This window comes from Seriola aureovittata, chromosome 20 (assembly GCF_021018895.1).
Source record: "Seriola aureovittata isolate HTS-2021-v1 ecotype China chromosome 20, ASM2101889v1, whole genome shotgun sequence".
NCBI classification, from domain to species: domain Eukaryota; kingdom Metazoa; phylum Chordata; class Actinopteri; order Carangiformes; family Carangidae; genus Seriola; species Seriola aureovittata.
In genome coordinates this window covers 7,337,644-7,362,735 of record NC_079383.1, presented here as the reverse complement: position 1 = coordinate 7,362,735, position 25,092 = coordinate 7,337,644, and the positions used below count along the sequence as shown (strand labels likewise).

The 25,092-nt window shown below is 40.9% G+C and overlaps 1 protein-coding gene across 4 annotated transcripts in view; it reads left to right on the top strand.

The window, feature by feature from the left end:
* The window catches only part of LOC130161112 (matrix metalloproteinase-16-like), an 80,728-nt gene that overhangs the window by 44,750 nt on the left and 10,886 nt on the right, over window positions 1-25,092 (top strand). For all 4 annotated transcript variants that reach the window (XM_056364112.1, XM_056364111.1, XM_056364113.1 and 1 more), the window contains 3 exons: window positions 3,360-3,521; window positions 9,141-9,358; window positions 20,436-20,574. In XM_056364112.1, the coding sequence (XP_056220087.1) occupies window positions 3,360-3,521; window positions 9,141-9,358; window positions 20,436-20,574 (519 nt within the window). The remainder of the gene's footprint in view (window positions 1-3,359; window positions 3,522-9,140; window positions 9,359-20,435; window positions 20,575-25,092) is intronic.

Here is a 25,092-nt window from a genome sequence, read left to right as displayed (position 1 = left end):
GCAACAAGTGGATAGACAGCCTCCTGGTCACCCAAGCTTGTAGCTGACGTCTTGTACTGAGTGAACCACGGGCGCTTAGTTAAAGACTAAGGAAGCAGTGAGGGTTACAGACCCCTGGAGGCCTGCGCTGACAACCTGAGCTATTACTGCAATTGAACAGCCGTGTCCAGGGCCCCCATATCTGATTTGTGGGCCAGTGTGTGTTTATCTCTGTGTGTGTTTATGTCTGAAACCCAGTATTCCCACGTCACGTGTGCCCCAAGCCAGCAGATGGACTCCAGCAGCAGTGACGTGCAGGGAGCCGGTAAAATATGGAGAAAGAGCAGGTTGAGGTTTCTGGTTTCTAATCACAACCCCTGTTTACTTTACTGAAACCCCCATAGGGAAAGACAGAGAGAGGTACATCTGATCATAAATCTCCAGTGGCTCTCCTCCTCCACCATCTCCACTCCATCTTCCCGCTCTTATTTCTCCTTTTCGGCTACACTATCTCATTAGCTGCAACCTTGACCTATCCTGAGGAGAGTGTCGACAAGTCTGCTGCTGCCGCGGGCTGCCACTGTGATCACCGCCCACTTAACATGGAAAAAAAAACTTTTCAATAATGTTACAGTACTGGAATTGCATTTGTTACTTCAGTTGTAGATTTTGTGCTTTAAATAGATAGTAAAATACTGCCCAAAACAGTGAACAGCACCGATGAGAATGATAAATAACCACATGGTAAAAATACAACACTTGCTGTCTCTTCTTTTTCCTCAACAAACAAAATCAAAATCTCACATGAACCCTGCAGAGTTTTTGGATGTACTTCATCTCTGGCACCCCCTCCTCCTCCTGGTCTCTGTTTTCAGATTTATCTCTGTGTGTTTGGGACTGAGATAGGGCCACTGAAGGAAGCTTATGTTACAAATGCCAAGGTCAAAGGTTGCAGTTGTATAATTAATCATCTCCATCTTTCGTGATTGCAAGTACATTTGAACATGTTACAAGATAACAAATAGTCCTGAGTCTTATCGTTTTCCTCGCCTCAGTTTTTCCCCTTCTCTTTATCATCCTGTACTTATTCCACTTTTCCTCATGCAGCTATCGCTCCAAACGCCCTTTCTCCTCACTTCACCTCACCTTCTCTTATCTCTGTATTTACCCACACTTTCGATTCTCTGTCTCCCACTCATCTTTCTCTCCCTCTTATAACTTTGTGTCTCGCCTTCGTCTCTCCTCTTTCCTCCTCCTGTACACTATTCCCTTATATTACCTCTTTGTCTCGCTGTCTGCCTCCTACCCTCCCCCTCTCCTTCCAATCTTCACCATCTCCTGTGTACATTCTGTATACCTTCCAGCTGATAATTAGCCAGACAGTGCACACTGCCTCAGCTTTGTTTATGGCCCAGGGGCCGAGAGGACGTCCCCGTCTACCACAGCAACCGAGACAAAGTGACAACACTGACCTCAAATGGCCCCTGGAGGCAGCAGAAAGGCTGACTCAAGATTGAGGGATGGAAAAAGTCAGAGACAATTCTTTCTTTTACTCATACAGCTGATGTGACCAGAGCATCTGTACCAGGACCTGGACCGGTTCAGCTCTCATGTACTTGTGCTGCATTTTTCGTAAAATAAAGAACTTGGAGATTACAATTAGGTAGATTTCATAATTTCACACATTTTTATAAAATGCATGCCCATGTAAGTGTGCATATTTTATATATAATACACAGTACATATTTACATTTGCCATATCACATACATTTACACATTTGTAGCCAGTAAGTGCACTATTTATTGCATTACATTTTATTTGAATATGATATTTCGATGTTATAAACATTGTCAAGCACTTTTGCTTCCACTGCCGTCACAGGAAACAGCTTGAAGAAGTGTTGAGTGTGACCTTGTTTTCTCCACAAGTGGTTCCTAAATCACAGACCTGTTCCTCTCTCCTCTTTAACTCCTTTCTTTTCTCTGCCTCTCTTTATTTGTTATAAACTCTATCTCCAGACACTTGTTCAATATTACAAGCTTGCATAAATTTTGCCTCATGTTTCTGTATTTCTCCCAACTTTTACAAGCTGCCTGTTTTCATTGGAAGAATTTGGCTGAAACATGAAGCTTTTTCCACAAAACCCTGGTTATTAATGCAATCTGTCTGTCTGTGTTTTTACACCCATGCAGTGGAGGACTTTACATCAACCCTGTAAAGACTCACTGACATTTATACAGTCAAATATCCTTCACAAGGTCCCAATTAGGCCATTTCTCTGTGGTAGCCTGGTCTGTAAATTCTTGTACTGTACCTGCTAAGAAGGGATCTGAATCACCATCTGTATCTGCTGATGCGTTATTCATGTGACAGATTTGCAGCAGATAAGTGCTTCCCTTTAGTAGGAATCGCAATGAATAAGTGATGCTCTTTTTCATTCCTGTCGAGTCTCTCACTGTGATAAGAACAACAGGGAAACGTAAAACTGAAGAGAGATGGCAGTGAGGGACCTTGAAACTTCGAAATGCAAAATTTTAGATCCATTTTTAGCCTTTGATCAGCACAATTCTAAACTCCAACTGAAAAATCCAAGTTTTTCTCAGTGCTTTTACTGTCTTTGTGCTTGCTTATTTGTAATGCCAAAAAACTGGGTTCACTGTTTGCCATAGCTTTTTATTTATGACAGGGTGTAAAAAGTTCTCCTGCAATGAAGTGAGGCAATGACATTTTGAGGCATTAGAAGGCTCACTGGAATCAGGTTAACAGTTTCCCACGGACATCCAGTGTGCTATTATCAACAACACGAGACATAGCATTCTAACCCTAATTGTATACCCATGTGTTTCTCAACAATGATGATGAGATTCTTTTATGGGTCTGATTCAACATCTTGGAGGAACATCAAAGCAGAGGTTGAGGAGGAGTGATTTCTGTTGTTGTTTTGGTTGCTGGTGATGTAAGTTGAGAATCTTGAGTGGGTGCCTTTAAAGCCCAAATATCTCAGGCTAATAAAGCTGGGTTGGGGTGGGGTGGGGCTTGGCTCTCAGCTGCCGTGTGTGTGTGTGTGTGTGTGTGTGTGTGTGTTTTCCTGTTTCTGTGGAATATCTCCCACCAGTGGCTGTGACTTTCTCCATAATCCACTCATTAGGTGCATAAGTGAAGGATTATCCATGCTCATACACACATTGGATGCATGCTGTACATGGACAATTTTATTGTCTCAACATGAGCTAAGCTGAAACTTTTCACAGAAAGGCTGATGTTTATTTAAATCATCCAGAACTTACGCTTGTGAGTGACATTAAATGCTGTAGATAAATTTCCTGTTGAGCACAGCACTGACAGAACTGCTCTTTCTTTTCTTTCTATCTGTTTCTAGGTAACGATTTGTTTCTGGTGGCAGTCCACGAGCTCGGCCACGCTCTGGGCCTCGAGCACTCCAACGATCCCACGGCCATCATGGCTCCATTCTACCAGTACATGGACACTGACAACTTTAAACTTCCCATGGACGACCTGCTGGGCATCCAGAAGATTTATGGTATGGCCTCCTGGCTTTATTCAAATGCACAGAGCAGTGTAAAAATTTGTCTAGTCAAGGTCTTTGCCAGAGTAATCTATATTTCTAACGCACTGGAAGGACCTGATGATTCCACGTGTGTAATCTTTGAGACACATACCAGGATGTCCCAGCTGACATCTAATCAATCACAGACATCGTTATCGCTTGCTGTGACTGTCGGTGGAAATGACATGAGTAAGATGTTTGCGTGCTGTATTTAATTGGAGTGCTGGCACAGTTACACCAAAAAGTTCTACAGGTTAATTTGTCCATGTGGGCTGGAGACATAGTGCCCACTCGCAGGGCCAGTTGGTGATCTACTGTAGCTGGTGAGGTAACCGCTAACATGCTGGCACTAGTGAGTCACAGGGGCTGTGTCTGAAATTACACTCTTTACTTCATATCCTCTCCCATTGTTTTAGGGTGTCCCTAGTAACTAATTCTTAGTGCGAAGCTTGCGTGATTTTAGTGATGACACAAAATAAGAGAGTGTGTATTATCTAGGGAGTAGTGAATGAGTGATTTTGGACATGCTAACTGACAGTTAATATGCTTCTTAGCTTGATCATTAACAAGATAATAGGATATTTAAGATATTTTTTCCTAACAGAGCAGTAAGTCAACACAGTCGGTTCAAGAAAGTATTTGTACCATTGACTCCTGTTGTCCAATGTCTCGGTTTGGAGCAGTGACATTTTAGTTCTACGCTCCCTCGAAAGTCAGAACAGTTAGGCATGTTTTCAGGGGGTCAACAGGAACAATTTGCAGGTCAAACCACAGCTGAACATGAAGCAAAAATATAAAAAAAATGATTCACCTCCATAAGCAAAACCACTGACTCCAATTAACTGATTTTGCCTAGTGAGACCTGGCCCAGCCATCATAACTGGTTTCCAGCAGTTGATCCATTTGATAACCAGATGGATCATGGATCTAACATTAAGACCCACATTTAGATCACATAGGCCAGAGCTTCCTTATCAGAGCACATAGCCCACACATTCCTCATTGACAGACGCTAATTGTAGTGCTTTGTCTTTTCATAAAGCTGATACAGCTCTGGGCCAGGTTTGTCACAAGTGTGAAATTCAGTTTGACAGGAACAGATTCGGAGACAAGCCTCATTTTCTTTTTACACCCCTATAGCTGAATTAGTAGTTTGGGGTGTTAGACAAAGACTTGTGATGTTTGATGAATCGTTCCACTGTGGTTGGTTTGTTGTGAAGGGACCAATCATGTTTATATTTATTATTTAAATTTTCAGTCTGTCGCCCTAACCTCAGTTTATAAGGAATTATATAACTAGGGAAAGAACTTGGTGGTAAGTGACAGTGGTGTCCCTTATTGCTGTCGGTGCTGTAAGCCAGTCCGACTCTGCTGGTCTGTCACATGAATGGCTGAGACCCACACACTAGCACACTAGCAAACACTCACACAAGAATCTGCCATATGCTTACATGGTCAGGACACGTCCCTCTGGGAGTGACAGACCTGGGCAAACGATCAAATCTCTCCTCATCCCTCTTGTGTTTTCCTCCTCTCTGCTGCTGCCCCTCCCTCCTCCCAGAGTTGAAGGACAGGACAAGTGATGGCAGCTCCTCGCTCAGACAGGGAAGTGTTTTCCACAGTCTCTGCCCACATTTCATTTTTTATTTTTTATTTAAAGTACTCAGATTTAAACCCAGTCCAGACAGGGCTATAGTTGAACTCTTCTTTGATTTTTCTTTTTATGTCCACAAGCTTGTAGCTCCAGCTTTCTATCAATGAAGCAGATACTTTGTACTGCAGTCATTAATCCTTTGTGCTGATGACTGGGGTAGGAGAGTTTCATGTTAATCCAGACTCTGAGTCACTAAATGTGTTTCTATGGGAAAATGAATGGAACTGTTACTGCAGGAAGCAGGAGAGCCGGAAATAACTCCTCACACTTCAAGCTCTGTTAGCTTCCTTCACTTCCTCGTGGCAACAGAGATGATGAATGTGGAAACTAAACAGGGACCAAGGTGGGAGTTGCACAGTTTAGATGAATTAGAAGGTGGGAAGGTGAGTTCAGAATAGGAAAGGTGTAAAAAGGTTCTTCCATAAAGGTAGAGAATGAAGTGAAGAGTGGTGTAGGAGATGCTGAATTTGATTTCATGTGGTTAATTGTGGGGAAGAAAAGGGTCTGGCAAGGAACGGTGAACAAGTTCTGGACATGTAGCTGTGCTGTTTTTTCATCATTATTTGTTTTCCTTTTACATCAATATGAAAAAAATAACAGGTTAACTGGATATATCTTCATAAAATTCAGCAGCCTGCAAGCAGTTACAGATAAAGAGAAATATAAATATACAGACATAAAGAAGTGGACAAATAGTCTGTAAATTATTTTTCTTTCACTTCCCTTTTCTTTTAATTTCCTGAGCTTTGAACTTAATGACTTCCCACCCTTTGAAGAGAATATCCCACTTCCTGTTTACATAAGCAGCAAAAACACATTACTGTGCATGATAATGTCAGAGTGAAGTGAAAATCAGCATGAAGCCATTCACATCAAACAGTCATTATTGCACCGAAGCTCACCCTGAGCCTTTAAATGCACCAAAGGTTATGCAATTAATAAAAATAAATCTTCTGGCTTTCACACAACATATTGTATAGCAAGCAAAGAGGAGAAAACAACTAGATATAGTTTGTTTGAGGATCTTAAACGAGTAATCATAGTAATAAAAGCTGGGAGGCCTGCAGGAGACAAACAAGACTAGGTCAAATCCTAGTATATGGCTGGACGTATGGTCAATGTGCGCATAATTGAAAACTTTTGTGGAACCACTGTAAACAACTGATGTCATTGTGTCATATTTGCATTCAGCCTAGTATCAGCTGGTTTCAGCTCTTTATCTGCTTACTTCTCTCCTCTCTGCTCACATATACAATATTCTGATACAGCTGAATTCACAATGAAGCTGTTCCCATTTACATGTTTTATTTCTGTTTCTGTTGTCAGACAACAGAACAAGTGTGAAATACTGACTGAAACCAACCCATAGAGACTACATGTTAACTTCAAAGCCATTTCCAAGCTGCTGCTCTGCTGCTAAAATCCTGACTTTATAACTGTGACGTTGTCTGACAAAATCAGCATAGACATAAATTAAAGGAAAAATTTGTGCAGTGATTTCACCTATATTTACTTGAAAAAGTTATAAGCAACAGAATATCTTTCTCATTCCATCGCTCATACTCATTGTACAGAGTAGATACAGCAAGAGACTGACGACTCTCTTCTAAGCAGCCAAGGTTTCTCGAAAAGTTGCTAGATTTGTTGCAAGGTGCTTTTTTGAAAACAAGTCTCTAAGTCTAGCGACAAATTCCCTAAATTGTCAACATTGCAGGCTGTAAACACACCCAAATAGAACCTGTTTGCACCAATCTATTTTGACAGGGCAATAGTTGATGGAGAAACTCCAAATTAGTCATGTGGCTTTCGGCTGACCAATGGTGGAACTATGATCACTCAGCTCTATTCCTGAGTCAGTCAGTCAGTCAGTTACAGATCAGACGCTGTGGGTCCAGCCAAAAAGAAGCAGCAGAGTTTGGGACATCGACTCTAACAACTCAGTTTGGGTAAACCTCCAAAAACACTGGATAATATCTACCTAGATATCCCATCATGCAACTCAGTTAATTTACACCGTAAAAGGGTTTGTTGGATGTGTAGTATAACTTGTGAGGAGCAAACAAAAATTGATGTGTAAAACTGGTGGACTGAATAACTTTTTAGGAATGTAAAATCTTCCAAAGTACTTTTTTAAAATCAACATAATGAGGAAACATTTTGTGAACACACAGTGTAAAAAATGAACAAACCAAAAACGCTCACTGTGTATTTATTTTTCCTACAGTGTCAGAGTTGCAGGTTTAGGTTAAAGGACTTGTTGCTCTGACAACAGCTCCAGGTGGATTTTAAACCAGCTTCAAAGAAGTAAACAATCCAGACTCATGTCAAATCATCAGCATTATAATCTGGATAACTGGATATCCACGTATGAATAGCAGTTCACATTGAGCTGCTCCACTGGTTGACATGAAGATCTCCATTTCCCTGGGAAAAATGAAATGTCAAATGCTAAAATTACAGTAAGACAGAAAAACCCAAAGTTAGTAATGCCTTGATTTCTTGTCATGGGTTTACCATATTGTTGTTGTGTGAGTGTGTGTGTCTTTGTGTGTGTGAGCATGTGCACACATCTGCATGTCTGTCCACATAACTGCAGAGTGCTTTAGCTGCACTAATCCAGGATGAATTTCAGGGGATTTAATTCACTCTCATGTAGACCCTCTGATCGCTGTTTTCTGGCGGGGGGGGGTCGTCAGCCGCTTGGTGAACTAGTTTGATGGTTTATCTTTTTGTTAGATTTGTGAAATGCCTGGTGGCTAGCCTTCATTCACTGGCTTTTAAATCATTTGTCAAATCTCCTCAATGTTTACAGTAGCTTTCAAGGTCATTAATTGTACATGCCACTGTTACTCATTGATACGTTTCATGACTGGGAGGGTGGAGAGGGGTGGGGTGTGGTGGGGGTTGTTGCTTGTCAGATTTGCATCTTTCATATTGCAGTCAACTATTCCTGCATCTGTTGGCCCCAATCAACACATTGCAACTCATACCCTGGTTTTCACAGTTACACAGTGTGTTAATCATGTGTCATCACGTGCTAAATTATTCACGCACACAACCCACACACTCGCACAGCCTCTCCCTCTCTCCTTGCTCTGTCCTTCTATCATGTAATTCATGAATGTTAAATAACACCAATGTCCATATTTCCACATGGGAGATCATTTTATTTTTATCGCTACAGTATATACATTTTTACGTTTTTTAAATTTTTTTTATTCCTACTCCTCAAATTTTCTGAGCTGCATCTCTCAACTTGGCAGAGTCAGATGCTAGTTATTGCTTGGCCTGATCTTGTTTTTCTATCTTCTCCTTTGTCTCTTATGACTTCTTTCCGTTTTCCTTATTCTGCAACTCTTTGTTAATTAAACTTGGCTTCAACATTTGTCTACCTTGCAAGCTCATGTAGCTGGTTGGCTGTAATCAGCACAGTAACAAAGAAAGTGGTTGTATGTATTTTTACAGCACAACAACTTTGCCCCATATGATGTTGCTTCATATGAAGAAATAGTTTGACATTTTGCTTTTAATCTGGATTTTGTGTCTGATATCTAATCTGTGATGAAATATGGACATACAAACAGAAAATGTAAAACATTTTTTAGTGTATTAAACTTTTTTTTTATGTAAGAGCTGTCCTAAACCATGTTTAGCATAGCTCACATGCACAGTGATGGTATTTGTAAGTAGTCTGAATTAAGGACAATATATTGCAAGCCTGGCTAATACATGTAATGGCTCTGCTGTAAAAAGACAAAAACTGAGTAACCAGCTGCTGAGGGAGCCTTAAGACTTGTGAATTCATCAGATGCACATTTAGTATCTTTCACATGCATTGATCTGCATGTGTTGCTATGTGTTGACAGTTCTTTGTCAGGTGTGGAAGTTCTGATGCATGTATCACAAACAGTGAGATGTTTCTATCTTACCTCCTCCAGGGCCTCCTGATAAGATTCCCCAGCCCACTAAGCCTTTGCCGACAGCACCCCCTCCTCGCTCCCATCCTCCTTCAGATCCCCGTAAACCAGACAGGCAGACGCGACCTCCGAGGCTGCCCCCAGGGGACAGACCATCCCACCCCAACGCTAAACCCAACATCTGTGATGGAGGCTTCAACACCCTGGCCATACTGAGGAGAGAGATGTTCGTCTTCAAGGTGAGAGAAGAGTCTGTGATTCAGAACAAACCTGCGGGCATTTTCCTGGATCTCTTAGCACTGTGAGAACACAGCAATCAGTCTTTGCAGTCTTTTACAACTTGAGACCTTGTTGGATGAATAGTTTCATCATATATTCCAGACCAAAAAGATATACCTGAAGAGATTTGTGGCTGTAGAATTTAATCGACTGATTAATACAACAAAAGAACGTCTCCTCCCTTGATTGAGACCAGTGCAAATGCCCTGTACGTTTGGAAACTGTGTAGAGAGAGCGCTTTGAGTGATAGTAGTTGAATGGGTGTATGGATTTCTTCAGAGTTTGGAGAATTACCTAAATATACAGAGGGTGGGAGCTTTTCTGCTAATCTGCTTCATGTTTGATACAGTATGTACACAGTATGGAAAAAGCTTACTTGGATGTAATGTAAATTATTTTGGTTGCATTTCATTTTAAAGTTTTGTGCACCTCAGTAAAAAAGTTGTCTGGACTTTTTAGTGGAGAACAGTTTCACACTGTGGTTGTAGCTCGTAGGAATATGGTTAACTCTGCTCTATTATACTAAAAGTAGCAGCTGTGTATTTTATTGCATAATTAAAGAAGCTATTATGTCTAAAAGGAGCTTGTTCCGGGTTACTTGAGGCTGATGTAGAAAGAATTTGGACAAACTATGTTTTATAATAAGGAGGAACACCACACCATGCACAGTGCAGGGTTGCCTGGTTTTCATAACGTTCAGAGCAAAAGCACACATGTCCCTTAATGCATCTTTATCCTTGGTCTGAGCTTGTGAGCACAAGACCTTGGCAACATGCAGTAAGGAACACAGAAAAACCTTAGGGCAACACAAAGCTGTCCTGTGTTCTCCACAGAAAGAGTGCCTCTGATGCCTTATGTGAGTGTGACTGTATTTTTCTGGGGATATAAATAGATAGTGTTCATTGGTTAAATAAGTGGCTTGTGGAGCTGAGGGAAAAACCCTTTCTATCTTCTCTGCCCCCCCCCCGACCACTGTGTTCGTTAGACTTGAAAAACTAAATCTGGCTTGGAAGCAGAGCTGCTACCATGGAGGTATTTAACTAAAATTAGACTCAGAATTCACACTGTCAGTTTTGTGGGGGAAATAGTACCTGCATGTTATGATGGTCTAAATACACAATGTGTCTGCAGTAGCTCCTGTCCCTCCTCTCTAGTCCCAGGGCAGCAGCCTGCTGTGATGGACTGATGAGGATCATGAGATTTCTTCTGCAGAGCTCAGAGGTAGTGATGAGACAAAAAGGACATTCAGCCAGCAGCCAACCTTTTTAAGAGTTCAGGAAGTGAAGGAGACCAGGACAGTCAGACACTACAACGGATCTATTGTATCAGTGGGTTTTGATATTAAATGTGCATGTTTCAGTGCACCATTGAAATGTCTTGCACTACTTTTTAAAAAATGATTTCTGTCTGAGCGTGCCAGTCCCTAAACCTTTGTTTGTCAGACCTAATCAAACATCAGTTTGATGTTGTTTACCTCTAACCTATTTTATTGATTAAAATCAAATCTATCCAAAGCCAAAGACCACCAGATAACTGTCTCTTTGAAAGGTTTATTCTGAGGGAATTGTTTTGGTTTGTAATTCAAGCATGTTTCCCAAAATCTGATCACTTTACTGACATTAGGAGCCATGAAAAAGGGCAAATAATAAAAAATACCAATATGAATGCAAAAAAAGAAAACTGAAGGGTAGAGTCTCTGACCTGTAATTGCTCAGTGCTGATGTGGAGCTGGCTTTGGCTCCATCATTTTCAAATCTTTGATAAATGTTTGTCTCCATTGGCCTCACATTTTTCCTAAGGTGTAGATTGATGGAGCAGAGGCATGATTTGTTACAGAACACATGTAAGTGCAGTTGTAAATCTACTGAGTTCACATCATTAGGACCACCAGTAACATTAGGACTTGTGATGATTTGCTCCGCCTTCAGCATAATCCACATTTCAGCCGGTGAATCAAGTGTGGTCAGTGAAGTGAAATCAATAAGGGATCACAGGTTTGACTTGGATTCACTGAGTCGGTGAATTTCACTTGAGGAGCAGGTGGTCCTAATATTTCTTGACTCACAGTGAGAGCTGTGCCAGTTTTCTTCAGGAAGTCTGAGGTATCATGTTGGTGCGTTTCTCTCTTCTGGTGAATGAAGCTGCCCAACTGTAAGACAGCTGATCTGAAATCATAATTAGTGATGTTTGTATTACTGCGGAGCTTGATTTATTTCGCTCTGGTCACGCCAAGGTCTACGTGTGATTGTGAGGACTGTTTAAATTCATGGCTGACAGAATGATTTACAGCTTGCGCTTCTTCTTGTTTCAGTTTGAGTTGAATTTTTTTCTCTTCTTACTGTCATTCATAAAGCTGATTTCTTCTTTGCTTGATGGTTGGATTGATTGTCTGCCTGGTTACTTTGTGCTGTAGGTCCATTTGGCCTGCCCAGCTTGGCTATACTCACCATCCCAACTTGATTGTTTTGGAAGAGTCAAGCGCAGTCTGTGCCAAGTCATTATAGCAGACATCTTAGCAGTCTCACAGCCCCTGAGGTCCACAGGTGGTCCCGCAATGTAAAGGCGGGGGCTTTGGAGTAAAGCGAATACACTGGGAGCACTAAGGCCAGGTTTGTTGGACCTGTCTGAGGTTTGTTTGGCTAAGTGAGAACAGGTCCAGTACAGGAACCAAAGATTTACATCGTCAACATTAGTCAGATTTTAAAAAGGGAAAATAAAGCAAAGAGAAGAATATCATGCTCAGGTCCAGTTGTATGTTTGCAGCAGCCCTCAGCTTGCCTCTACAACCATTTGCATGTAAATGGGGCATTTTTTTCTCAATCTACTGCTTTATTTGCAACATCCAGGATGCCAGTATATTTCAGCAAAAATTCTTCATGTGCAAGACTCTCACAGCTTTTTCTTAATTGGAGTTAGTAACATTAATGATTGCACCAGGACAACCCCTGTGTCTTCATGTTTCTGACAACAGAAAATGGTGAAACCAGGGATCTTGTGTTGCCCTGCAGAGACGGAGGTTATCGTTTTCAAGATGTTTCAGTGTTTCTACTTCTGGTTATCATGATCAGTGTCAGTTAACACATTAACAACGTCCATTAATTTGGGGCTCACACAAGAGACAGATTAATAAAAAAGAATAAAATCAGTGTTTTTCAGTCAAACTTCAAAAACACTGGATCCTATGTTTCCCTATGCTATATAACTGCAAAACACTTATATAGCATCTTTTCATCAGACTCTCTTTGTGCAACACAGCCTTTTTGTTGATGACATCATCAGGGTTATTGTACCAAACTGGGGAAAGCAACAGAAAACATTGTACAGCTGCACTAATACTCTTCATGATGTTTAAACTGAACTTCGAAATCAATTCAAGTCCCCTTTAACTTCAGTGATGACACCAATAAAAGAGCTAAAAGGTTAAAAGATGTTTCTCTGTGTTAAATTATTCAAACTACTCTAACTATGTTAAGTACAAATGACATCAAACATCACAGCTGGACATTTTCTGAACAGAAACACCACAGATGTTGGTGTGATAACCTAAAACACAAGCTCGGTAATATTAAGTTCAGTATTGTTCCCACAACGCTGAGGCCAGTTAATCTACAAAGGCAGGCTGGGAGTCACACTTGTTAAGATGGTAGTTTTACAGCTGATCGTTTTTCTCTCCAGTGAGGTGACAGAGGGTCAGTTAAGATTCACAGACAACTGTGTTCAGTTGTGTAGATCCAGTAGCACCAGTAAATATCCCAGTAAAACTACACAGCTACTGCTTTTATGATTGCAGTCACTTGAGGTTCAACTTTCTGTGAACCCAGGAACCATGTTTGCTCACTGGAGCTGTAGAATACACCGTCATACTGTATATGCATGTGTACATAAACTGTTTTCAATGACCAGACAGCAAATTGCCAAGAAGCCACTCATTTCCCATCAGGCTTTGAGTGCAGTAACATATGGATGTAGAGTGTGAGACATGAGCTGTAGGTTTGTTATGGGATGTTTTCAAGTCTGAATTTGAGTTTCCTTTCTCCTCCTCTCCAGCAGTCCTAAATTCACTCATTGAGAGACAATTTCTTCCATGATATGGACATATTTAGAGCAGGGGACTCTGGGACGCTGGAGGGTCCCTTGCCGTTCAGGATCAACCACTTGGTGTCAGAGCCACACTTTGAATTCAACAACCCTTAATGAGAACACAGTGGTTAAGGGAGCAGTGAGCTGTCTACCCTCCTTAGTGCCTCTGTTCCTTCCTTCCTTCCTCCAGAGAGGACTGGGTGTCTGAGAGCAAACTTAATGGCACCAGTTTAAGGCTTTAAGTCGAGTGTAAGGTTGTATTTGTTTTGCATGTTGGTAACTTTGGTTTAAGGATGTCAAGAATGTGAACACAAGAAATCATCTTTTCATTCAGGATAGCTAAAACAGTTCTTAAATGTCCCACACACACACACAGACAGACAGACAGACAGACAGACAGACAGGATGAATGATGTTAGATGAAAAGATCAGTATTCTCATGTCTGAAAGCCACAGCCAGGAGGTGATCATCTTAGCTTAGCATATAAAGCCTGGCTCTGTCCAAAGAAAAAAAAAAAAAATCCGTCCACCTGCATCTTTAGATTTTACTAACCAATATGTTCCATATAGTTTCTCATAATCTATGCACAAACAGAAGTATAAAACCAGGTGAGCTGCTTCAGTCTCCTGGCTGGCTTCATATTTACTGAGGTATCGATCCTCTTATCTAACTCTCAGAAAGACCTTCCCATAATGTTAAACTGTTCCTTTAGACATAAGCTCCTGTTTTCCTCTGAGCCAGTGAGGGTCCTGTACATCAGGCACAGAGTTTTTTCACTCTGTGGTGGTCACAGCTTTCATCTCGACTCTGGTCCACATCTTCAATTTCAATCTTTTCTTGTTATGTATTGTTGTAATTTCCAATTATATATTTTTTTTTCAGTCAGTGAATTGCAGATAATCAATCACAGTTTTTAGTTGTCTTCTTTAATATATATATATTTTTTTTTATGCTGTGCAGAGGCATTTCATCCAGCTGTATTGGAGGCTCAAGTACAGGAGCATTTTTTTAGAATGTTTTGTTGGTAGCTGGGAAAATGTAACAAGATTTGATATATCACAATACAAAAACATCATGAAACATATCGCTTGGTCTCCTGATGTGATTTGTGCAGCTAGTTTTTCATTTTTGCCATTGCGATAACAGAAGTCATCAGCCTTCTATAGTCAATCATACATGTTTTTCCTCACCTACTCCACACTCACAGTCCACTCTATGCAGAGAGCTTTAGGTCACAGAGAAAAAAGGCTCTAAGAGTTGCACACTTGTCCATTTTTATTCTCCCACAAACAGTTACACCTTTTCAAGTTCTTCATTGCAGGTGCACAAATCCTGTTTTACGAATCACAAAATTAAGAAACTGAAACGCTCACAGATTTGTTACAGCTGCTGCAGTTAATGTGGTGAAAAACAATATATCATATCAAATAATAGGTGCGCTCGAGTTTGACTCCAGCTGACTGCGCCTGACTTGACGGTCAACATGAGCTGCCAGTGACTTCAGGGGTGGAGTATCAAACGACTGCTGTCATGTCGGACAACAGTCAACTTCCCGTAGCGTGAGGTCACCTGTCACAGCAGCAGTTTGTTCACACAACCCACTGTGGAAAACTGAAGAGCTGCTTTGTTTCTTAATTTCAAAATTATGAGTGTTACCCTCAATATGTGACAATATGTGACATGACTGTTTTGCAAAATCTATTCACACTGTTTACCCCCCCAAACAGTTGTTGTTCTTAAGCATGTTCAGACCAGACACAAGTTTACATTACACTTTTGACATACAAAATTAGTACTTAAGTATATTTTTTCAAGTATTTTTACATGACTAGTATTCTTTTTGGAAACTCCTGACTTTCAGTCCAATAAGCTTAAGACAATTATTGTAGGCTACTTTTCACTCCACATACTATGAAGGACTCTTACTTTGAAGCAGCTTTCAGTTAGTTGAATGAACTTTCTTCTATTATGGAAAATGTGACAGACCATACACTGTGTCCACCACAGGAAAAAAACAGAGCCAACTCACTGTCACTCATATGTAACCTGTCAGTGTCCTAATGATGGCGACGTTAGATAAAGATAAGGCTGAAGATTCTTCACCAGAGACTGAATGACTGACTCGCTGACTAAAAATAATATGAAAACAATGGCTCCTTTGGTTGATTCAGTTGTTTGTCCATGTCTACAGTCTTTGTACCATATATATATTCACCAGATTCTACATTCAGTCAGTCAGTAAGTTGTTTCAGGGTCATCCTAAATGTGGAAAAATACAAATATGTTGACATAAAAAATGTACTTTTGAACACTCAAGTATTTTAAAATCAAGTTCTCCAGTGCTTTAACTGAAGTAAAAACTTAACTGAAGAACTTTCACCTGTATTGGAGGAATATTTGACCAGGAGGATCTATGATCTGATTAAAGTAATGGAGCTGTGTACTCAGTTCACCTCTGTAAAGGAGGATCTGAAGTTCTTAGGATAAAAACGTAGAACATTTGTGTCAGTGAATCCTTCAACCAATAAGAATAAATTGCTGTCGTCACAGAGGTGGTTCAGTCGGTGAAGCCGGTGGAGAGCAACTGCAAATGTATTGTAAGACTGGGAAAACTGAAGGCGCCTTGCTCCCGCGAGGTTTTCACGTCATGTAACACGGTGACGCTGCGCAGCGCCGGCGTAAGTCGGACAAAATTTCCAAAGCCAGCGCTGCGGCGCGCCACATAAAGTCAAACTTTAGGTCGAACGCACCTAATGTGAAATCACATGGCGGCGACGTTGATCCAGCAGCCAATACAGCCTCTACGTAAGAGGTGGGCGTGGCTTGAGGTGCCACAGGTACAAATCACTTTTGCTCCACATTTCACAGACATTTGGTGCAAAAATCATGCTGAATATTCAAGTACTTGTAATTATTGACTTGGGTTTGTGCAATAAAAAATATCCAAGAAAAAAATATATAATATATTTTTTAACGATAATAAATTATATTAATATTATGATATACTTTTAATATAAAATTATTATTATAAAAATTATTTGTCAGAAAATATTTTACAGATGTGCAACTCTCATTGCATGAATACACATACTGATTTGCTGATGTGCAAATTTTTTCCATGCCTTCACATTATTTGATACGGGTGTGAATGTGTTTTGCACCACATTCACTGCAGCAACTGTAGCAAAAATGTGAGCGTATGAGTTTCTTAATTTGTGATTTGTAAAACAGGGTTTGTGCACTTGCAATGCATAATTTGAGAAGGTGTAACTGTTGTGTTGTGTTTGTGGGAGAGAAAAAATCTACAAGTGTGCAACTCCTAGAGCATCTTTTCCCTGTGACCTCAAATTTACTGATACACGTGTTACTATTTTATACAACTACCAATTCCACTGTCATTGGTGCTCAGTTGTTTTTCACCAAAAATACCTTCATACAACACAACCAACATGAGCACTCATCTCAACCACTGCCAAGACCTGACAAAGGAATAGGACACAGAGAAAAAAAAAGGAGCAAAGAGCCGGCTGAAATGAGTTACTACTACATAAACCAGTGTGTGAGCTAACTGAAGAAACTGGAAATTCCACTGCGGCTGACCTATAAGCCATTTTCCATAAAAGAAAGGGCTTTAGAAAGTTGGTCAAAGTGCTGGAGCTGAAATACCAAGTACCATAAAGAAAAACACATCCTTGTGTTGTTGGAAGCTTGGACAGGTGGACTTAACACTGTCCTCAGAGCTGTATCAGTGAACAGACATTATGTGGGGACCTGGGAGATGTCTGACCACGTCCTGCACACTCACCCTCTGTTAAATGGCACAGGCCAGCTAATGTTGCAGAGGTCTTTAAACTGGCTGAAATGGAATGGGAGCTGGACAGGTGATATCACAAGACTGCTGTGCTGACAGACAACATGAAGTGAACTGATTGTCCACATGTTCGGTTACACAGAGTCCTTGTTGACCCTGCACTGGATGAGTTTGCATATACAGCAGTGACTGCAGTTTGTATAGATTTGTTTCTCATTTTAATTCTCTCTCTCTCTCTTTTATTTAGAAGATGTCATAGTTTCAATAAATATTACTTGCACTTTGCTGCATATATGGTTGTTTTTTGTACATATTAAATCAAAGGAGTGGCAGAAAAGGGACAAAGATGAATAAGGCACGTGCAATTTCACATTATTGTCATTGATCCTTTAATTGTATTGTGAGTGAATTGAAGTGTAAACCTCATCACATCAAAGAAGCATACACGTCTGATCCAGCTACCTGCATGTTGCTCTCTGCTTTGCTGATATCTGTTGGAATGGAACATTTAGCCACATGGGTGAACTTTAAAGCTGCCATATTAGAATGAACAGTAACGGAAAGAAAGAGCTGCAGGTTGAAAAGTTGAACCACTGTTTATGACTGTTGTGGCTGCATTTCAAGGTTGTACCTCGTTATTTACAACCAGGGCAGTTATGTTCATGTTTCGCTCCAGTCTATGTGGCAGCCTTCAGCCTGTGCAAAAACACACAAATACACAACTGTACACATGCTAAAATTCAAACACATCATCTGCAGTTACTTCCCTCAGTGGAAAAGGGACACTGTTCAACACTGATCTCTGGCTTCAGGCTCTGAATTATTTACACCTGTAGTCTGCTCTCAGTCATGTTGAGTGTGTACATCACATTAACCGAGTGAGAGGTCGACAGAACGGCCATCCTAACACCACTGTGTGTCCTCCTCACATACACACAAACACACACACAGCAGCAGCAGAGGCTCATACAGGGCTGACCTGAATGCTGCTGATGACAAGGTTTTAGGTTTAACCTCAGTTTTACAGTTGGGCCTGACCCTGATAAACAAAACGCACCAGTTTTTATTCTCTTGTTTGGTTTGTTTTTTATTTTTCTTCTGACAAACAATGAAAACACAAAGAATAAAGTATGATATCTTTTTTCATGCTTTTTCTGATTGACCTCATTTTATGTCTTATTCATTTCCATGTCAGTAAATTTCTCTTGTAGGAATTGTAAGAACCTACTGACCTGTGCAAACAAATTATTGGTAACAAAATATCAGAGAAGGATTAAGGGACAAAGACTCCCCATCCCTCCTACACAGGAGCAAGCCCTCCAGACTAAAAGAGACACAACATGTTTTGTCTCTCTTTGTGGTCGTATTTTGGCCTTCATATTTGTATAATGGGTTTTGTCAGTTATCTTTTTCAATAATCTTAAAATAGAGCAACCAGGAAGTAATATTCTCATCTCTGGATCTATGTCCAAATACCTGTTCATGTAAATATTAGTGAAATATTAAATGGTTACCTTATATCAACTCAGCAGGCCTTTTTCAGGCAGTGATGTGTTGTACAGTATTAAATCTGAGCTCACAACAGTTAAGTCATTGGCAGGGCAGTTTCTGCAGTTTATGTCCTGCTTCATCAGCTTTCCCTAACAACAACTTATTCGTAGAGACAGTTTGTTGGTGCCGGCCACATTCCTGCAGAGGGAGTATGGTAATTTAGCCTTACTGTTCTGAATGCATTATCATACACCACGAGATTGTATGCATGACAAACCCTACACTGGCCATTCTCTCATAGCAGAGAACATGAACAACTTGAGGTTTAATATTTCCAGTTTCTGCTAAGAGCAAACCTGTCATGATTATACTAGACGTTCCTGCAGTTGTAAAGTGGTGGCTGAAATGTTCTTGAAGTGAAGTCTGTTCGCCTGAGCTTTATTTTCAGAATGGGAGTGGGACAGTAGGGCTGGAGAAAGAACATTTTCTCTTTTATGAAGTCAAAAGGATTCAAATGGTTCAGATTTCACAGTTTGATCTGTTTTCAATTATTGGGCTGGGCTGTGTGCAGAAGAAAATGCTGAACAGTTGAAATCTATGGAGGCAGTAGGTATGGAGGGAGCGAGGGAGAGGAAGAATTGGAATGAGAGACGAGGGGAAATGAAAAGAAAGAGGAGGAAGAGTCCAGGGAGAGGGGAGAGTCCCAGAGAAACAATTGGATTAGACAGAGAGAGAGGAGGAGAGCAGTGTTGGAGTGTTAGATAAATGGGCTGTTTATTTAGCTTTCACTGTGAATGAGGCAGGGTGTGATGATGTGTTGTCTCTCTCTCTATCTGGCTCTTTGTCCCTTGCCACGAGGTCAGGCTTTTTCAGTGCGTTCACGAGGCAAAATTGGCCATTCATTGCCGAAGGGTGGGTCATCTCGTGGAGTCCTAATGGCTTTCACAGCTGGGTCTCCTCCCAGCTCTCTCTGTCATCAAGTTTCATCCAACATCAAAAAGACACACCTCTCACTTGCCCCCCCCCCCCCAAAAAAAAAAGAAATCAGAGACTCTTGGCATCTCCTAAAGCTCCTAGTGATCACTTTTCCCAGCATATATGTTCTTATAGACCTACATTGCGTAGCAAAAGTCGCTCAGGCTTTCCAGGCAACCTGAGATAGTATATGTAGATCTTAAAGGAATCACGCCTGTCAAAGCAGCTGCCGGAGCTGCTCATTGCCAGCAGCTTTTGTTGTAGGAGCCACAAAGGAAAAGTTGGCCTGAATTCACTGGTATCAGATGTTATAATCCACTGCCTGCTCTGCTACAGTATGCAGAGTTCATTATATATTTCTACAGGTTCAGGGCGGTGTGTATTGGTTGGTGTCAAGGAACTCTGAACTAATTAAAACTCTTAACATAAGAAACATTTACACAAACTAATGTCTGCTCTCCTACTGTGGCATTAACACACAGACTGTACATGTATGAACTCACACACCATGTCCCTGTGTCTCATCCACTGGGGGACAGACCTGGGTGCTTCCCATAGAAAAGCTCTTTATCAGATATATACATTTATAAAACATACCCGGTAGTTTTTTAGTAACTAAGTCCATTTACTCAACTAAAGCCAACTCTGTTTCCTCACAGTGTCCTCTGTTCTCTTCCAGGATCACTGGTTTTGGCGGGTGAGAGATAACTCGGTCATGCCGGGATACCCCATGCTCATCAGTGTTTTCTGGAGGGGCCTGCCACCCAAGATAGACGCCGTCTACGAGAACAGTGAGGGCAAGTTTGTCTTCTTCAAAGGTAAGGTTACATTCTTGACCAGTCATCCTCATCCTGCAGATTTGAATCTGACACCAAATATGTGCCTGCACCATCCTGCTTTACATCAGCTTCTCATGTCATCTGTCCCACACAATATATATCCACAGGAAAACCTCGATACGGTCTTTGTACATGGCTGTGTTGTATGAACTGTGTGTTGTAGCTAGGGCTGGGACGATTATCTGACGTAATTGACGTTGTCGATTATAAAAATTATTCGACGTGGAATTTTAGTGTCGACGCGTCGTGTAAAACCACACAGGGTAAATGTTCATAGAACAAAACCGGAACTATCTAATGGGACCGTTTATATCCATCGTCTTTGGTTTACCCGGATACAAGCACAGCGCACCGACTGGGACAACGCGGTGACGTAATTGAAGTCATTGACTATGTGAATGATTTGCGTCTGTGTAATCTATTTGAAAAACACGGCGGCGTCTACCAGCAGTACGACGGAGCTTGTGGAGCAACACGCGGCAAAAAAGGCTCGCACACGGTCCTCCAAAGTTTGGGAATACTTTAATCTTGACACCAACAGTGCGGTAGTCTGCAGACTCTGCAAAGTGCATCTGGCATATTACTCTAGCACGACAGTCATGCACGAGCACATAAAGAGGAAACACCCTGGTGCAGCAAGTCAAGATGTTGGACGGGGCAAATTGTTATATTAAATGACTAACTGGAAAATAATTGCAATAAAATTACTGTTAGGTTGATAAAAAAAAAAAATCGTTAGATTAGTCGAATAATTGAAAAAATAATCGCTAGATTAATCGTTTAAAAAATAATCGTTTGGGACAGCCCTAGTTGTAGCGTTAATGCCATAATTTAGAGTTTACTCTCATTGAAATGGGGCACCAGTCCTCTGGGAGGACAACAATGAATTACTTCATTTCCAAATTTATCAATCTCATATCGGAAGCCATGACTTCTCGATTCAATGGATCTCTAGTCTCTACATCAAAAGAATACAACAGGACAACAACTCGGTGTAATTAAAGGAGTTTATTAACTAAACTACTATCTACAGAGTAAATGCAAGGTGTAATAATCATAAAGATCAAAATAATAATGGAATGAGCTGTGTGATAAGTTGGCAATGGTGGGAGATAATATGTTATGGCTATACACTATGGCTATACAGCTAATGATACTACATCTACGAATTAGATTTGATGATTAAATATTGCTATATTTCGACATCAACCCAGTCATGAGCAGAGTGTTAAGACCGGCCTACTGTGAGTTGCGCTGTAGCTGAAGACCCTCGGCTGGTACCCAGGTGGCTGTGGTTGCTGTGGTAACCCCGGAGACGCGGGATCTAGGTGGATTCTCCTGGAGGCCGTGTCCCGTTATCACGATGACGGATTCTGCCGGTGTCTCAGCGGTTCAGCTCTGGTGGAGTTTGCCAGGAGACTTTCTGTCTCGGGCACTCTTGATTTCTGCTCGGCTTCTCTGCAGGCGGTCGTGCAGATGTTATCTGCTGGTGTCTCTTGCGGGTTGATGCGAAATAAACTCTAATGCTCTTCACTTTGGCTGGATAACTTTAGATCAGACTCGCGTTGACCACATAACTCTAACGTTGTCAAAATCTTCAAAAAGGAAAACTTGATGATGATTAAAAGTTACAAAATTACTCTGAGGCACTTCTGTTGTTTTGGTTCAGGTGGTCTTGACCTGGCTTATAAAAATAAAAGATCGCGCATGTAGACAAAAATGATGTTACTTGGAGCTTGTGGCAAAGAAAAATAAAAGACGCGAAAAGTGCAAAAATGACTAAGAGCCATGAGTTTGTGGCGAGCAGCTTAGAGCTAATAGTTTACATGGCTACAGAGCCGAGCTTTGAGCTTTGAGCAAAGATCTCAGCTTCTAGTTTCTGCATCGTTTTCTAGCTTCAGCTTTTCAGCCTCTAGCTTTTAGCTTCGTTTCTCGCATCTTCTTCCTTCTTAACATCTGGGTTTCTCTCCTCTGACTTCTGACCAATGTGTGAATCGATCACGACTGTTTTATCCCCTGGGGGGCTGGCGCATGATTCAGGGGCGTCACTCATTTTCTCCTGTGTTTCCACTTGGAGAAGAGAGTAATTTTCCACTGAATTTTGGAATAATTTAATTTTAGAGTTTACTTATAAACTCGCACATCCGTCTTCCACCATGACCACAAAACATTAAGTGAAATAACATATAAAACTACTTGCACTAATAATGGCAGAGAGGAGTAATAGGAGTGTTGATTTCATATTACATCCTTCAAACCTGGAATTAATCATAAAACAAGTGGTTAATAGATCAAACAACAATATAAACATTTCCCAAAGCTAATAGTCTAGAAATGTGGATTACACAGCAGTTCTTTGACTGTAATAATAATAATATGGACATTCTGGATGTCATGTAGTGTGTGTTACCTCGTGTGAAGGATGCTGACAGTATGGTCACATGAAGGACATTGTCTTAAAATCTACATGTTACATTTCAAACATTCTATGGGATTGAAGTTTGGGATTAAACTATTGCATAGGAACATCTCATGAGTTACAGAACAGTTAGATATTTAATTTTACATTCTTCCTTAGATCTGTGATTGTGAAGAGAGTTCTGCTGGTCACTACCCAGGATTGGAATGTGGGTTGTAGTTTATGACTCTTATCTAGAGAGGGGCAGAGGAAGGGAGGTTGGTGTGTGTGTGTGCATGTGTGTGTGTGTTCATGCATTGCACAGAGAGGCCAGGATTCACACCTTAGTGTTAATCAGTCCTTTTGTTGTTACTTGTCCTATATAAGAAACAATCAAATAACATTAGACAGAGTCTTATTGTTACAAACTGGAGATTTTGCCTATATTCTCCAGTTGCCTGGTGTCCATTGTCTGATCTTCTGGAGCTGACCCTTTGACCTTTGGTCTGGTTCTGTGTTGTTCGGACATGCTAAAAGCATGCTCTGTTTGTGGAAGAGGGGTCCTATGTCTCTGTTTCCTATCAATTTGATAGTTTGATGGTGGGAAGAGTCACAAAGTGTCAATTGTGGGTCCGTAACTCCTCATAACTCTGCATGTCCTTACATTGAACTTCCTTAGTGGCTTGTGACTGATGCCAGGCCAGGTATGTACGCTACATTGTACATGCCTTTTTAGCATTCTGCACACATTTTCTATACGTCTGCCTGTAGTCAGAAACAGACAGAGGGATTTTATCTTTAATAACTGCTGTATATTATTGATTTGCATCTGATCTGTGTGTGAGTCCAGTGTAAATCTGTGGAGGATTAAAGCAATGTTTTGCTCTCATTACTTATTGTCAGTGTTTGATGATCCCTGATTCTGATTTCTCTACCTTTCTGAAATGATTTGTAACATATTCAGATGTAGACAAAGCTGGCCCCAAAACACAGATTTACACAGAGATTTAAAGCTAATTATGTCTAAAGCCACAAAGTCACTTGAAAGAAGCAGCACACAAACATAGCAGCGCCGTAAACTTCTATTTGCATACACTCCAGAGAGGAAGAGTCAGACACAGACTGAGACTGAGGGTGTTGATGAAAGGAGACGTAGGTAAGCAATGAAAGTCTGCTGGGATAAAATCTATGAAACTTCACTCAAAGCCATTTCTATTTTCAACTCCAAACAATTCCTGGAAATGCAGACGACTGGTCCCGTGTGCGCCTCAAGCTCTGGAAGTTTGAGTTTCTCCAACCTGCTCTCTTCCCAAGCTGGGATGGCACACAGATTTAGAAAATCCAGTATGCCATTCTTCATCTGAACATGCACAGCTGATTTCCCAGAAGGCCTTATTCTGCCTGTCCCCATTTGGAATAAAAAATTAGGAGGAAAGTTAGTCCGAAAACAAACTGCAGCAGCAATCAAGGTCCTGGTCCAACCAGCTGGTTTGAATAACAGTTCCTGGTCTGATGAATTCCCCTTAAATAAAAGCAAAGGTTGAGGCTTTACAGTATAGTTTGCACTGAAGTCATTGTTGAGACACTCATTAGCTTAGTGCTGTTTAGGCATGACAGAGCAGGTCAGGGAGCTCATACCGCTGGCATACATTAGAAATAAATTCTGCATGTGTTTTTTATTCCCAAAGTGCAGCCCGATGCCAATATTCAGTCAGTATTTCCCTGTTTCCATTCTCCTCAGATCCTGGATATGCAAGTACAGCTCATCAACCTGTTGTCTGCGAATCAGCCTGAACGTCTTTGCACAATCACCATTCACAGCTCAGTAACAGCATGCAGCCAGATTAAAAGATATGCATGTAGAAATGTCAGAGCTTGATTGGTGCCTTTGTGTCAGGGGACAGACAGAGCTGCTCACTTCATTTACCTCATGCAGGCATGTCTGAGAGAACTGACTGATGAATATGTGTACATCAGGAGATAGTTCAGTATAGTAAATGCAAAGGAAGGTCTGGTTTGAGGCCATTTAGAATCTCAGTATCAGTATCTGTTTACACATCTGTCAAGCATTCGATTTTTGCCTTAACACATTTTGAGTT